This window comes from Arachis stenosperma, chromosome 10 (genome assembly GCF_014773155.1).
Source record: "Arachis stenosperma cultivar V10309 chromosome 10, arast.V10309.gnm1.PFL2, whole genome shotgun sequence".
Classification (NCBI taxonomy): Eukaryota; Viridiplantae; Streptophyta; class Magnoliopsida; order Fabales; family Fabaceae; genus Arachis; species Arachis stenosperma.
Window position 1 is genome coordinate 83,784,317 of NC_080386.1, and position 16,820 is coordinate 83,801,136.

Here is a 16,820-nt window from a genome sequence, read left to right on the forward strand (position 1 = left end):
CCGTCTGGTAGTGCCTCAAATATTTCTCGGTGTGTTCATGTTGCTGAAAAAAGATATCAGGCTACAAAAGTCATGATGCTCATTTTATGTTGCATTATTTATTGCAAGTAGCTATAAAATGCACAATGCAGAATCAAGTAGCTGGCCCTTTAATTTATCTAGGTTCATTCTTTCGTTCCTTGTGCCAAAAAGTTGTTGAAAATGATACAATAGATCATTTGGAAGTAGATATTAGAGAGATTTTGTGCCAATTGGAAAGAATATTTCCTCCTAGTTTCTTTGATATAATGGTCCATTTGCCTATTCATCTGGTAAATGAGTTGAGGTTGGGTGGCCCAGTTCAATTTAGGTGGATGTACCCCATCGAGAGATATCTGTGTAGGTTAAAGTCCTACGTTCGCAATAAGAGCCGCCCCGAAGGTTCAATTGTTGAAGGATATTTAGCTGAGGAATGCTTGACATTTTGCTCAAGGTATTTAAGTCCTGATGTGGATACAAGGCTGAGTAGGAGGACACAAAATTATGATAATTGCAGTGAAGCTGACGTATGTCATGATAGCTATTTTGCATGCTTGGGGCGACCAATTGGTGGAAAGAGGAAAGGGCAACCTTTTTCTCTAGATACCAACTCAAAAATACAAGCTCATCGGTACATCTTATTCAATTGTGATAAAGTTAAAGACTACATTAGGTATTTTTCTTATATATTTTCCAGTTACGAATTCTCTATTAGCTATTTTTACTTACTCGCTCTTTGCTTACTTTAGAGAGTATGAGGAACATGTCAACAATCAAACTAAAGGTAGAAAATGGAAGAAGGCAAAAACTCTAAGCCATGATTTTAGTGAATGGTTCAAAGAGCGTGCTTCTCATGAAGGTGTTCCGAAACAACTTAAAGATTTGTCTAGAGGCCCAAACACAGTTGCAAAACGATTTTCTAGTTATGTAATCAATGGCTACAAATTTCAAACTAGAGAACATGATGCAAGCCACACAACTCAAAACAGTGGTGTGACTTTGGTGTGCGAAACACCAAGCTTTGCTAGTGCCAAGGACAACAACCCAATGACCAAAGCTGTAACATATTTGGTGCAATAAAAGACATAATTGAGTTAGACTATTATGCATGTTTCAAATTTGTTCTTTTCAATTGTGATTGGTTTGAAGTTGAGGAAGAGAATTTTGGTCTAACTTCAGTTCACTTTAATAAAAGATGTTCTCGGGATGATCCTTTTGTATTAGCTTCACAAGTCCACCAATGTTTTTATATTCAAGACCCTTTTAACAAAGACAAGCATTATGTCATGGACACAGTGCCAAGGGATTTATTCAATGTGTGTGATGGGTATGATGTTGAAGCCGAAGAGTCTAATCAGAAGGACCCCTTTGATCAAGCGAATAATTTGTTTGTGCCAAAGGATAATTGTGAAGTTCAATGGACTAGAGAAGACATGCCAAATACAATCATTGAGAAACCTTCACTTGTTCTACAACAAGCTGAATATGATGATGATTCTGATCTTTAAAGAGATTTCTCTTCTCAACATAGAATAATTTTTTTTACTTTTATTTTTGGTGTAATTGATTATAAACAGGTGCATTTCTTATAGATTCTTGGTTCTTTTAATATGTGATTTGGTTTTTTAATATTATGTTAATAGATTTTTTACGATGTATAATAATCTCATTATTTTATTTCCTTTTTCAGAAAATGTTCAAAAACTTCATTGAAAATGAGATTGATTCAAAGTCAAGTGCTGAATTGCGTGCAAAGTTCTTCAAGAATATAGAAGTTAAGCGAGAAAAGATGTCTTCTAGTCAGCAGCAACATCAACCACCACCACCACTAAGAGGATAAAAACCCTTACTAATAGGGAAAGGGAGCAGAAGTTAAGAAAAACTGGTGTCCAACCAAATGATAAGCAGAATTTTGTAGAAAAGCCAAAAATTGCAAAAGAAAAAGGGCAGAATTTGAAGAAAGGTAAAGTACAGATGGAAGCAAGTATGACTCACTCACAAGGATCAACATGTAGACAAGAAAAAGAACTTCCTTCTAAATCTACTGCTGTGGCTCACAAGATTACTAACGAAGTAGATTCTAGAATGACTCAAGATTTGAAGAGAAAGAGACCACAAATGAAGATGATATTGAAGAGTGTGGCAGTTTGCAAGAAAGGCCAACTAAGAAGGGAAAAACACGTCAATTTGCTTCAATGCCGATTGATACTTTTCTTCAACTTAACAATGAACCTAATGATGAAGAGCAATTGGATGAGAATGAAGGAGATATTATAGAGGAGCAGGACAAGGATTATATTAATCCAACTGAGGCTGAGAACATAGACAATACTTTGAAAGGTAAACTTTTTGCAGGTTCTCAATTTTTTTTCCTGTTTACTTTTTCTTAGTTTAGTTAGTTTGTTCAGTTTTTGTTAAATTAGTCAGTTTAGTTATGCATGCTTAGTGGATTATAGGTGGTTAGGAAGTTTTATCTGAATTGTAGTGGATTTAGGTTGAACTTTTTGGTTGCTGCTGATGCCTTTTATGAATGGTTTTATGAGCTGCTTTATCCTTGTTAATGGCTGATTTCATGCCTTATTTTGATTGAGCAATGATGCTGATGGCCTTATTCTGAGCCGGTTTATTAATGCTGATTTGGTTTTAGTGAGTTCATATGGGTTGATCCCAGCTGTTTAGTGCTGCTTTATCGCTGTTAATGGCTGATCTCATGCCTTGTTTTGATTGAGCAATGATGCTGATGGCCTTATTCTGAGCCGGTTTATTAGTGCTGATTTGGTTTTAGTGAGTTCATATGGGTTGATTTTACTGTTTAGTGCTGCTTATTTCATGCCTTGTTTTTATTGAGCAATGATGATGATGATGGCCTTATTCTGAGCTATTTTATTAGTGCTGATTTGGTTTTAGTGAGTTCATATGGGTTGATTTTGCTGTTTAGTGCTGCTTTATCCTTGTTAATGGCAGATTTCATGCCTTGTTTTTATTGAGCAATGATGATGATGATGGCCTTATTCTGAGCTATTTTATAAGTGCTGATTTGGTTTTAGTGAGTTCATATGGGTTGATTTTGCTGTTTAGTGCTGCTTTATCCTTGTTAATGGCAGATTTCTTGCCTTGTTTTTATTGAGCAATGATGATGATAATGGCCTTATTCTGAGCTATTTTATTAGTGCTAATTTTGTTTTACTGAGTTCATATGGGTTGATTTTGCTGTTTAGTGCTGCTTTATCCTTGTTAATGGCAGATTTCTTGCCTTGTTTTTATTGAGCAATGATGATGATAATGGCCTTATTCTGAGCTATTTTATTAGTGCTAATTTTGTTTTAGTGAGTTCATATGGGTTGATTTTACTGTTTAGTGCTGCTTTATCCTTGTTAATGGCAGATTTCATGCCTTGTTTTTATTGAGCAATGATGATGATGATGGCCTTATTCTGAGCTATTTTATAAGTGCTGATTTGGTTTTAGTGAGTTCATATGGGTTGATTTTGCTGTTTAGTGCTGCTTTATCCTTGTTAATGGCAGATTTCTTGCCTTGTTTTTATTGAGCAATGATGATGATAATGGCCTTATTCTGAGCTATTTTATTAGTGCTAATTTTGTTTTACTGAGTTCATATGGGTTGATTTTACTGTTTAGTGCTGCTTTATCCTTGTTAATGGCTGATTTCATGCCTTATTTAGATTGAGCAATGATGCTGATGGCCTTATTCTGTGCCGGTTTATTAGTGCTGATTTGGTTTTAGTGAGTTCATATGGGTTGATTTTACTGTTTAGTGCTGCTTTATCCTTGTTAATGGCTGATTTCATGCCTTGTTTTTATTGAGCAATGATGATGATGATGGCCTTATTCTGAGCTATTTTATAAGTGCTGATTTGGTTTTAGTGAGTTCATATGGGTCGATTTTACTGTTTAGTGCTGCTTTATCCTTGTTAATGGCTGATTTCATGCCTTGTTTTTATTGAGCAATGATGATGATGATGGCCTTATTCTGAGCTATTTTATAAGTGCTGATTTGGTTTTTAGTGAGTTCATATGGGTTGATTTTGCTATTTAGTGCTGCTTTATCCTTGTTAATGGCTCATTTCATGCCTTGTTTTGATTGAGCAATGATGCTGATGGCCTTATTCTGAGCTCTTTGTATAGAGACAACAGTGAAGAAAACACGAGGTCCTACACAATGCTTGAAGATTCATGCAAGACAGATGGAGGATAGAGAAGAAATTACTCTAGATAATGAAGGAGAGGCAATTGGTCCTACTGATGAAGCTGTAAATAACTTGAGCAAATTTTTGGGCACAGTGGCAAGGAATTCAGATTTTTGTCCATTAATTTACACAAATTGGAAGGGGATTAAAGATAAAGAAGCCATTTGGGAATATGTTAAAGTGAGAATATTATTATTGTTTCTTTTAGAAACTTTTTGGAAATGTACACATGTATTTTATTCTTACTAGCAAACAATTTTTGTGTTTTATAGGCTAAGTTCATTATTCCAACTGAAGGAAAGAGGATAGTCCTTGCTCGTATCAATGACAACTGGAGACGGTATAAGACCACAATCAAGCAAAATCATTTTCTGCCATACAAATGTGTTAACGAAATGCTGAAAAATCGTCCTAAAAGCATACCTGAGAGTCATTTTCGCAAGTTGATTGCTTATTGGAGAACTGAGAAAGTTAAGGTAAGACATGTGCAACTTATTGTAGTCTGTTTATGCAATTATGAGTTATATGAATTTATGAGTGAAATATGATAATTTTTTGATAATACTTGTCTCTTGCTATGTAGAAAATGTCTGCGCAGAATAAGAAAAATAGGGCACAACAGAAATTTAGCCATCGAAAGGGACCAATAAATTTTGCAATAATACGTGCAAGATTGGTACAAATTTTTATTCTTTGTGCATTTGTATGTGTATGTGGGGTGCAAGAATACGTGCATTTTTAACTCTATATAAATGCTTGTTGAACTGGACTTATAGGCTGCTTCTAAGGAAAATAATGAACCACCTACTCAAGCAGAAATGTTTGTTGAGACTCGCCAAAGCACAAAGGGAAAATCATTGGATGAAGACACTTTGGATGTTATTGTAAGTATTGGGAGTTAATTTGATTAAAATAGGTTATGGATTTCTTGTGTCTTGGTAATTTGTCCATCATTTGTGGTTATCTTTATGCTTGCAGTTGAGTTAAAACAATGCTGATACTATTCTTAATTGCTATTATTTGATTTGATGTTGTCAAATGATATATGTTTTGAGTCCAAGTGTGTAGTTACTCTTTTTTGTTATTATTTTTTTTTCACATTAATATAGGCACATCTGCAAGTTGAGAATAAAAAGTCTAAAGAATCAGCAATTAGAGCTTTTCAATCCATATTTGGCAAAGAGAAGGCAGGGAGAGTGCGATGTCACGGAAGAGTTACCACACCAACTTTGTTGAAGAAAAATGAAGAAATTGCCACCCTTAAGCAGCAACATGCAGTTGAGAAAGCATCATTAGAGGGTAAAGTTGATGTGATGCAAAAAGAAGTAGATGAACTAAAATCACTTGTTAAGATGATGTTGCAACAAAAAAGTTCAGGAGTGGACCTTGAGATGTTAGCTGCTCAACTAGGAAGCACTTTAGGCAATCCGAACAATGATGCGCATGAGGAGGTATTATTTATTGTTAAAGTTTCTATATTGTTATGATATATATGTTTCTCCTCTCTCTCTCAAACATTTTAGTAGACATTATTAGTATTAAAGATGTGTAGTTTTATATTTGATTTTTTTTCTTTTTTTACAGGAAAACTATGTTGAAGGGGAAATCGAACTTGGTTAAGGTCAAATTATTAAGAGCAAGTGTTACAGAGTAAAAGTCATGAACTTGTGGATCGGACATGATGATAAATCTATTTGCTACTTAGCTATTTTAACTCTTCTTTGTTATATTTTTTGCAACATTAGATGATATAGTTGAGGTTGTCATGATAGTATTGTGGTATCTTGAATGTGATTGTGGATCTTACAACAATCTTTGTAAGTCAAATTTGATGAAAAATGTTCAATTATTTTTTTTTGTGACTTTATTCAAATAGTTTAGATTATTTATTGACTATAAATAATTAAAAAAAATGAAATTAATTTCATTCACGAAAAAACTACTATTGTAAATAAAGAATTATATATTACAAAAAACCGTTGTCAAAAGTTAAAAAGGACAACGGTGTTAAAACCGTTGCCAAAAAATAACAACAACGGTAACGCTTTAAAACCGTTTGTCTTACATTACTATAAAATGGCAATATTTTAAAACTGTTGCCAAAAAAACTAATGGTAACGCTTTTAAACCGTTGTCTTAGATGACTATATAATGGCAATGGTTTCAAAACCGTTGCCATAAAACCAGCTGGTAACGGTTTTAAACCGTTTTCTTAGACAACTATAAATTGGCAACAGTACAAAAACCGTCACCAAAAAATGACACCAACGGTAATGCTTTAAAACCGTTGCTGTTGTGGATAACAAAACTACAACAGTTTAAAACCGTTGCCAATCCAGGTACGATTTTAAACCGTTGTATCAAGATAGAGAACGGTCTAAAACCGTTGCTTTCCGAGTAACGGTTTGAAACCGTTGTTTCAAATTTGTGTTCAAAACCGTTGCCTATACCAGTAACTTTGGCAACGGTTTTTTGGTTATCGTTGCCTTAGGCCAAAAACCGTTGCCTTTGAGCATTGGCAACGGCCGCATATACCACAGGTCAAAAACCGTTGCCAAAGCGTTGCCTAAAGTTTAGGGAACGGTTTTTCAGTCTACGGCAACAGTTTTTGACCGTTGCGAAAAGCCTTATTTGTTGTAGTGAAATAAACGATGAAATCGGGGTTTATCAAATCTCCCCACACTTAAACTAAGCATATCCTCATGCTAAAATCAAGAGAGGAGCAAAGGGACATCAACATTTATTCAATACAAACTAACTACATGCAACCTATCTATATGCAATCTATCTACATGAATGCATCCACTTAGTCAAAATAAATCAATTTATAAGAATACATATATGATGAGCGGATAATTTATACGCTTTTTGGCATTGTTTTTAGGTAGTTTTTAGTAAGTTCAAGCTACTTTTAGGGATGTTTTCATTAGTTTTTATGTTAAATTCACATTTCTGGACTTTATTATGAGTTTGTGTGTTTTTCTGTGATTTCAGGTAATTTCTGGCTGAAATTGAGGGACTTGAGCAAAACTCTGAAAAAGGCTGACTAAAGGACTGCTGATGCTGTTGGAATCTGACCTCCCTGCACTCGAAATGGATTTTCTGGAGCTACAGAACTCCAAATGGCGCGCTCTTAACGGCGTTGGAAAGTAGATATCCAGAGCTTTCCAGCAATATATAATAGTCCATACTTTATTCGGGAATTGACGACGTAACTTGGCGTTGAACGCCAAGTACATGCTGCTGTCTGGAGTTAAACGCCAGAAAAATGTCATGATCCGGAGTTGAATGCCCAAAACACGTTATAACTTGGAGTTCAACTCCAAGAGAAGCCTCAGCTCATGGATAGATCAAGCTCAGCCCAAGCATACACCAAGTGGGCCCCGGAAGTGGATTTATGCATCAATTACTTACTCATGTAAACCCTAGTAGCTAGTCTAGTATAAATAGGATAAGTTACTATTGTATTAGACATCTTTTGACAGTTTAATCTTTTGACTATTAAGTCATGGATCATTCGGTCTTGTGACCACATGGGGGCTGGCCATTCGGCCATGCCTGAACCTTTTACTTATGTATTTTCAACGGTGGAGTTTCTGCACACCATAGATTAAGGGTGTGGAGCTCTGCTGTACCTCAAGTTTCCGTACAATTACTATTACTTTTTATTCAGTTCTCTCTTATTCTTATTCCAAGATATACGTTGCACAACACTTTGATGAATGTGATGATTCGTGACACTCATCACCATTCTCACATATGAACGCGCGTGATTGACAACCACTTCCGTTCTACCTTAGGCCGGGCGCATATCTCTTAAATTCCCCAACAGAATCTTCGTGGTATAAGCTAGATAGATGGCAGCATTCATGGGGATCCAGAAAGTCTAACCTTGTCTGTGGTATTCCGAGTAGGATCCTGGGAATCCGAAAAGTCTAACCTTGTCTGTGGTATTCCGAGTAGGATTCCGGTATTGAATGACTGTGAGGAGCTTCAAACTCCTGAAGGCTGGGCATGATGACAAACGCAAAAGAATCAATGGATTCTATTCCAACCTGATTGAGAACCGACAGATGATTAGCCATGCTGTGACAGAGCATTTGGACCATTTTCACTGAGAGGATGGGATGTAGCTATCAACCAAGGGTGATGCCTCCAGACGATTAGCCGTGCAGTGACAGCGCATAGGACCATTTTCCCGAGAGGATTAAAAGTAACCATTGATGATGGTGATGCCCTACATACAGCTTGCCATGGAAAGGAGTAAGAAGGATTGGATGAAAGCAGTGAGAAAGTAGAGATTCAAGAGGAGCACAACATCTCCATGCACTTATCTGAAACTCCCACTATTGATTTACATGAGTAATTCTATCCCTTTTTATTTTCTATTTTATTATTAATTATTCAAAAATCCATAAATCAATTTAATCTGCCTAACTGAGATTTACAAGGTGACCATAGCTTGCTTCATACCAACAATCTCTGTGGGATCGACCCTTACTCGCGTAAGGTTTATTACTTGGACGACCCAGTACACTTGCTGGCTAGTTGAACGGAGTTGTGAATTCAAATAGAGCCAATTATTAAATTTTATACAAGTACAAAGAGCATGGATCACAGTTTCGTCCACCAAGTTTTTGGCGCCGTTGCCGGGGATTGTTCGAGTATGGACAACTGACGGTTCATCTTGTTGCTCAGATTAGGTAATTTTCTTTTCAAAAATCTTTTTCAAAATTTTTCTTTTATTTTTCGTTTTTCTAAACTTTATTTTCGAAAAAATTAATAGAAATCCAAAAAAAATTAGAAAATCATGAAAATCAAAAATATTTTGTGTTTCTTGTTTGAGTCTTGAGTCAATTTTTAAGTTTGGTGTCAATTGCATGCTTAAAAAAATTTTCTTGCATTTTTCGAAAATCCCATGCATTCATAGTGTTCTTCATGATCTTCAAGTTGTTCTTGGTAAGTCTTCTTGTTTGATCTTGATGTTTTCTTGTTTTGTGTCTTTTCTTGTTTTTCATGTGCATAAACGCATTCATATTTTCCAAGCATTAAAAATTTCTAAGTTCGGTGTCTTGCATATTTTCTTTGCATCAAAAATTTTTCAAAAATATGTTCTTGATGTTCATCATGATCTTCAAAGTGTTCTTGGTGTTCATCTTGACATTCATAGCATTCTTGCATGCATTCATTGTTTTGATTTAAAAATTTCACGCATTAAGTATTTTTGTTGTTTTTCTCTCTCATAATTAAAAATTCAAAAATCAAAAAAATATCTTTTCCTTATTTCCCTCCAAATTTTCGAAATTTTGGGTTGGCTTGGTCAAAAATTTTTAAAATTAGTTCTTTCTAACAAGTCAAGTCAAAATTTCAATTTTAAAAATCTTATCTTTTCAAAATCCTTTTTCAAAAATCATATCTTTTCCATTTTTTTTCTATTTTTCGAAAAATTCAAAAATCTTTTTCAAAATATTTTCAAAATCTTTTCCTTATCTTTATATCATATTTTCGAAAATTAGCTAACAATTAATGTGATTGGATCAAAAATTTGAAGCTTGTTACTTTCTTGTTAAGAAAGGTTCAATCTTTAAGTTCTAGAATCTTATCTTGTAGTTTCTTGTTAGTTAAGTCATTTTAAAAATTAGATCTTTTTATCTTTTATCTTATATTTTTCAAAAATATTATCTTTTTCAAAATTTGATTTCAAAATATCTCATCTAACCTCTTATCTTCTTATCTTTTTAAAATTTGATTTCAAATCTTTTTCAATCAACTAACTAACTTTTTGTTTGTTTCTTATCTTTTTCAAAACCTCCTAACTACTCTTTCCTCTCTAATTTTCGAAAATACCTTTCTCTTTTTCAAAAATTATTTTTAATTAATTAATTGTTTTAAATTTTAATTTCAATTATATTTTATCTTTAATTTTCGAAAATTACTATCCCCTTTTTCAAAATTATTTTCGAAATATCCCTTCTCTTTTCTTATTCTATTTAATTATTTAATTACTAACACTTCTCTTCACCTCTCTCCATCTAAATATCCGAATCCATTCTTCTTCATTCTTCTCCCCTCTCTTTTTCCACTAACATAAAGGAATCTCTATACTGTGACATAGAAGATTCCTCTTTCTTTTCTTGTTTTCTTCTCTTTCATATGAGCAGGAACATGGAAAAAGGCACTCTTGTTGAAATTGATCCAGAACCTGAAAGGACTCTGAAGAGAAAATTAAAAGAAACTAAATTACAACAATCCAGAAGCAACCTTTCAGAAATTTTCGAACAAGAGAAGGAGATGGCAGCCGAAAATAATAATAATGCAAGGAGAATGCTTGGTGACTTCACAAAGCCAACGTCCAAGTTTGATGGAAGAAGCATCTCCATTCCTGCCATTGGAGCCAACAACTTTGAGCTGAAACCTCAGCTAGTTGCTTTAATGCAACAAAACTGCAAGTTGTATGGACTTCCATCTGAAGATCCTTATCAGTTTTTAACTGAGTTCTTGCAGATCTGTGAGACTGTAAAGACGAATGGAGTTGATCTTGAAGTCTACAGACTCATGCTTTTCCCTTTTGCTGTAAGAGACAGAGCTAGAATATGGTTGAATTCACAACCTAAGGATAGCCTGGACTCCTGGGATAAGCTGGTCACTGCCTTCCTGGATAAATTCTTTCCTCCTCAAAAGCTGAGCAAGCTGAGAGTGGATGTTCAAACCTTCAAACAAAAAGATGGTGAATCCCTCTATGAAGCTTGGGAAAGATACAAGCAGCTGACCAAAAGATGTCCATCTGACATGTTTTCAGAATGGACCATATTGGATATATTCTATTATGGTCTCTCTGAATTTTCGAAAATGTCATTGGACCATTCTGCAGGTGGATCTATTCACCTAAAGAAAACGCCTGAAGAGGCTCAAGAACTCATTGATATGGTTGCAAACAATCAATTCATGTACACTTCTGAGAGGAATTTCGTGAATAATGGGATACCTCGGAAGAAAGGAGTTCTTGAAATTGATGCTCTGAATGCCATATTGGCTCAGAACAAAGTGTTGACTCAACAGGTCAACATGATCTCTCAAAATCTGAATGGATGGCAACATGCATCCAACAGTACTAGAGAGGCAGCTTCTGAAGAAGCTTATGATCCTGAGAACCCTGCCATGGCAGAGGTTAATTACATGGGTGAACCTTTTGGAAACACCTATAACTCATCATGGAGAAATCATCCAAATTTCTCATGGAAGGATCAACAAAAGCCTCAACAAGGCTTTAACAATGGTGGACGCAACAGGCTAAACAATAGCAAGCCATATCCATCATCTTCTCAGCAATAGACAGAGAATTCTGAACAAAACACCTCTAATTTAGCCAATCTAGTCTCTGATCTGTCAAAGGCCACTTTCAGTTTTATGAGTGAAACAAGATCCTCCATCAGAAATCTGGAGGCACAAGTGGGCCAGCTGAGTAAGAAAGTCATTGAAACTCCTCCCAGTATTCTCCCAAGCAATACAGAAGAGAATCCAAAAGGAGAGTGCAAAGCCATTGACATAGTCAATATGGCCGAAAGCACAAGGGAGGAGGAGGACGAAAATCCTAGTGAGGAAGACCTCTTGGGACGTCCCTCAAGCAAGAAGGAGTTTCCTATTAAGGATCCAAAGGAATCTGAGGCTCATATAGAAACCATAGAGATTCCATTAAATCTCCTTCTGCCATTCATGAGCTCTGAAGACTATTCTTCCTCTGAAGAGGATGAAGATGTAATTGGAGAGCAAGTTGCTCAATACTTAGGAGCTATCATGAAGCTGAATGCCAAGTTGTTTGGTAATGAGACTTGGGAAAGTGAACCTCCCTTGCTCATTAATGAACTGGATACTTGGATTCAGAAAATTCTACCTCAAAAGAAACAGGATCCTGGCAAGTTCTTAATACCTTGCACCATAGGCACCATGAGCTTTTAAAAAGCTCTATGTGATCTGGGGTCAGGGATAAATCTTATGCCACTCTCTGTAATGGAGAAGCTGGGGATCATTGAGGTACAACCTGCCTTGTTCTCATTACAATTGGCAGACAAGTCATTGAGACAAGCTTATGGAATAGTAGAGGACGTGTTAGTAAAGGTTGAAGGCCTTTACATCCCTGCTGATTTCATAATCTTGGACACTAGGAAGGAAGAGGATGATTGCATCATCCTTGGAAGACCTTTCCTAGCCACAGCAGGAGCTGTGATAGATGTCAACAGAGGAGAATTAGTCCTTCAATTGAATGGTGACTACCTTGTGTTTAAGGCACATGGCCATCCCTCTGTGACAAAAGAGAGTAAGCATGAAGAGCTTCTCTCAGTTCAGAGTCAGAAGAGCCCATACAGTCAAACTCTAAGTTTGGTGTTGTGAGGCCACAACCAAACTCTAAGTTTGGTGTCAAGACCCCATATCCAAACTTTAAGTTTGGTGTTGGGACTATACAACATTGACCTGATCACCTTATGGCTCCATGAGAGCCACTGTCAAGCTATTGACATTCAAGAAGCGCTTGTTAAAAAAATCATAAAAATTAAAAACAGAATCAAAAATAGCAGAAGAAAAAAATTCGCACCCTAGAGGACACACAGGCTGGCGTTCAACGCCAGAACAGAGCATCATTCTGGCGCTGAACGCCAGAAACAAGCAACATTCTGGTGCTGAACGCCAGGAATGTGCCCAAAGAGGAAAAACTGGCGCTGAACGCCAGAAACAAGCATGAAACTGGCGTTCAACGCCAGAAACATGCTTTACATGGGCGTTGAACGCCCAGAATGTGCACCACTCGGCGTTTAAACGCCAGAATGGTGTGCAAAGGCATTTTACATGCCTATTTGGTGCAGGGATGGAATTCCTTGACACCTCAGGACCTGTGGACCCCACAGGATCACCTCAGGATCTGTGGACCCCACAGGATCCCCACCTAACATATTCCCACATTACCTCCTAATCCTAGTTTTTCTCTTCCCCATGTCACATTTCCCAACACTCTTCACCAATCACCTCAATTCCTCTTCCCAATTACCCCCTTCACCACTCACATCCATCCACTCTTCCCCATAAACCCCACCTACCTTCAAAAATTCAAAAACATTTTCCCACCCATTCCCACCCTAAATGGCCGAACATACACCCTCCCTATAAATACCCTTCCATTCTCCTTCATTTTCACACAACACAAACCCCTCTTCTCCCACTTAGCCGAACCTACATCTCTCCCTCTCTACCATATTCTCTTCTTCTTCTTCTTCTCTTCTTTCTTCTATTGCTCGAGGGCGAGCAATATTTTAAGTTTGGTGTGGTAAAAGCATAAGCTTTTTGTTTTTCCATTACCATCAATGGCACCTAAGGCCAGAGTATCCTCTAGAAAAGGAAATGGGAGATGGAAAGATTCATCTCCAAGAGCCATCAAGACCACTTCTATGATGTTGTGGCAAAGAAGAAGGTGATCCCTGAGGTCCCTTTCAAGCTCAAGAAAAATGAGTATCCGGAAATCCGACATGAAATCCGAAGAAGAGGTTGGGAAGTCCTAACCAACCCCATGCAACAAGTCGGAATCTTAATGGTTCAAGAGTTCTATGCCAATGCATGGATCACTAGGAACCATGATCAAAGTATGAACCCGAGTCCAAAGAACTATCTTACAATGGTTCGGGGGAAATACTTAGATTTTAGTCCGGAAAATGTGAGGTTGGCGTTTCACTTGCCCATGATGCAAGGAGATGAACGCCCCTACACTAGAAGGGTCAACTTTGATCAAAGGTTAGACCAAGTCCTTTTGGACATATGTGTGGAAGGAGCTCAATGGAAGAGAGACTCCAAAGGCAAGCCAGTCCAACTAAGAAGACTGGACCTCAAGCCTGTGGCTAGAGGATGGTTGGAGTTCATTCAACGCTCCATCATTCCCACTAGCAACCGATCTGAAGTTACTGTGGATCGGGCCATCATGATTCATGGCATCATGATAGGAGAGGAAGTAGAAGTTCATGAAGTCATCTCCAATGAAATCTACAAAATAGCCGACAAGCCCTCACCCATGGCACGACTAGCTTTTTCTCACCTTATTTGCCATCTATGTTACTCAGCTGGAGTCATCATAGAAGGAGACATCCTCATTGAAGAGGATAAGCCCATCACCAAGAAGAGGATGGAGCAAGCAAGAGAGAACCCTCACGGTTCTCAAGAGATGCATGAGGAAGCTCATCATCAAGAAATCCCTGAGATGCCTCAAGGGATGCACTTTCCTCCTAACAACTATTGGGAACAACTCATCACTTTCTGAGAAGATTTGAGCCACAATGTTGAACAACTAAGGGTGGAACATCATGAGCACTCCATCGTTCTCCAAGAAATAAGAGAAGATCAAAGAGCAATGAGGGAGGAGCAACAATGGCAAGGAAGGGACATAGAAGAGCTTAAGAACATCATTGGTCCTTCAAGAAGAAGACGCCACTAAAAGGTGGATTCATTCCTTGTTCTTTATTTCTTTCTGTTTTCGGTTTTTAATGTTGTGTTTATCTATGTTTTGTGTCTTTATTTCATGATCATTAGTATGTAGTAACTATGTCTTAAAGCTATGAATAAATTCCATTAATCCTTCACCTCTCTTAAAAGAAAAATGTTTTAATTCAAAAGAACAAGAAGTACATGAATTTCGAATTTATCCTTGAATTTAGTTTAATTATATTGATGTGGTGACAATACTTTTGTTTTCTGAATGAATGCTTGAACAGTGCATATGTCTTTTGATCTTGTTGTTTATGAGTGTTAAAATTGTTGGTTCTTGAAAGATTGATGAACAAAGAGAAATGTTATTGAGGATCTGAAAAATCATGAAATTGATTCTTGAAGCAAGAAAAAGCAGTGTGAACAAGAAAAAGCTTGCGAAAAAAAATGGCAAAAAAAAATAGAAAGAAAAGGGAAAAGCAAGCAGAAAAAGCCAATAGCCCTTAAAACCAAAAGGCAAGGGTAAAAAGGATCCAAGGCTTTGAGCATCAATGGATAGGAGGGCTGGTGCACGAAATTGTGATCAATACTTTTCAAAACATAAACAATCCCTAGTAATGGCTCCAAGGACTTGGTGCTCAATACCATGGCATAAACACAACTTCGCACAACTAACCAGCAAGTGCACTGGGTCGTCCAAGTAATAAACCTTACGCGAGTAAGGGTCGATCCCACGAAGATTGGTGGTATGAAGCAAGCTATGGTCACCTTGTAAATCTCAGTCAGGCAGACTCAAATGGGTATAGTGATGAACGAAAATAACATAAAAGATAAAGATAAAGATAGAGATACTTATGTATATCATTGGTGAGAGCTTCAAATAAGCGTATGAAGATGCCTTCCCTTCCGTCTCTCTGCTTTCTTACTGTCTTCATCCAATCCTTCTTACTCCTTTCCATGGCAAGCTCGTGTAGGGTTTCACCGTTGTCAATGGCTACCTCCCATCCTCGCAGTGAAAGCTAATGCTCACGCACTCTGTCACAGTGCGGCCAGTCACCGGTTGGTTCCCTCCCCTACTGGAATAGAATCCCTCTTTTGCGTCTGTCACTAACGCCCAGCAGGTTACAAGTTTGAAGCACGTCACAGTCATTCATTCATTGAATCCTACTCAGAATACCACAGACAAGGTTAGACCTTCCGGATTCTCTTGAATGCCGCCATCAGTTCTTGCCTATACCACGAAGATTCCGGTTAAAGAATCCAAGAGATATTCACTAAGCCTCGTATGCTTGTAGAACAAGAATGGTTGTCAGTCACCTTGTTCATGAGTGAGAATGAGATGAGTGTCAATCATCACCTTCATCAAGTTGAAGAACAAGTGATATCTTGGACAAAGAACAAGCGGAGTTGAATAGAAGAACAATAGTAATTGCATTAATACTCGAGGTACAGCAGAGCTCCACACCTTAATCTATGGTGTGTAGAAACTCCACCGTTGAAAATACATAAGAACAAGGTCTAGGCATGGCCGAATGGCCAGCCTCCCAAAGTGAGTTCAATCATCAAAACATGATCAAAAGACTCTCTATATCTATTACAATAGTAAAAGGTCCTACTTATAGAAAACTAGTAGCCTAAGGTGTACAAAGATGAGTAAATGACATAAAAATCCACTTCCGGGCCCACTTGGTGTGTGCTTGGGCTGAGCAATGAAGCATTTTCGTGTAGAGACTTCTCTTGGAGTTAAACGCCAGCTTTTATGCAAGTTTGGGCGTTTAACTCCCAATTAGGTGCCAGTTCCGGCGTTTAACGCTGGAATTTCTTGAGGTGACTTTGAGCGCCGGTTTGGGCCATCAAATCTTGGGCAAAGTATGAACTATTATATATTGCTGGAAAGCCCAGGATGTCTACTTTCCAACGCCGTTGAGAGCGCGCCAATTGGGCTTCTGTAGCTCCAAAAATCCACTTCGAGTGCAGGGAGGTCAGAATCCAACAGCATCTGCAGTCCTTTTCAGTCTCTGAATCAGATTTTTGCTCAGGTCCCTCAATTTCAGCCAGAAATTACCTGAAATCACAGAAAAACACACAAACTCATAGTAAAGTCCAGAAAAGTGAATTTTAACTAAAAACTAAT

At 37.3% G+C, this 16,820-nt stretch overlaps 1 protein-coding gene across 1 annotated transcript; it reads left to right on the top strand.

The window, feature by feature from the left end:
• Nucleotides 1–2,213: 2,213 nt before the first annotated feature.
• LOC130957289 (uncharacterized) lies at nucleotides 2,214–5,845 on the top strand. Its single transcript, XM_057884156.1, has 7 exons — nucleotides 2,214–2,358; nucleotides 4,164–4,405; nucleotides 4,498–4,701; nucleotides 4,809–4,901; nucleotides 5,002–5,109; nucleotides 5,335–5,676; nucleotides 5,810–5,845. Exons 1-7 carry the CDS (start codon nucleotides 2,214–2,216, stop codon nucleotides 5,843–5,845), a joined length of 1,170 nt encoding a protein of 389 aa, XP_057740139.1.
• The last annotated feature ends 10,975 nt before the right edge of the window (nucleotides 5,846–16,820 follow it).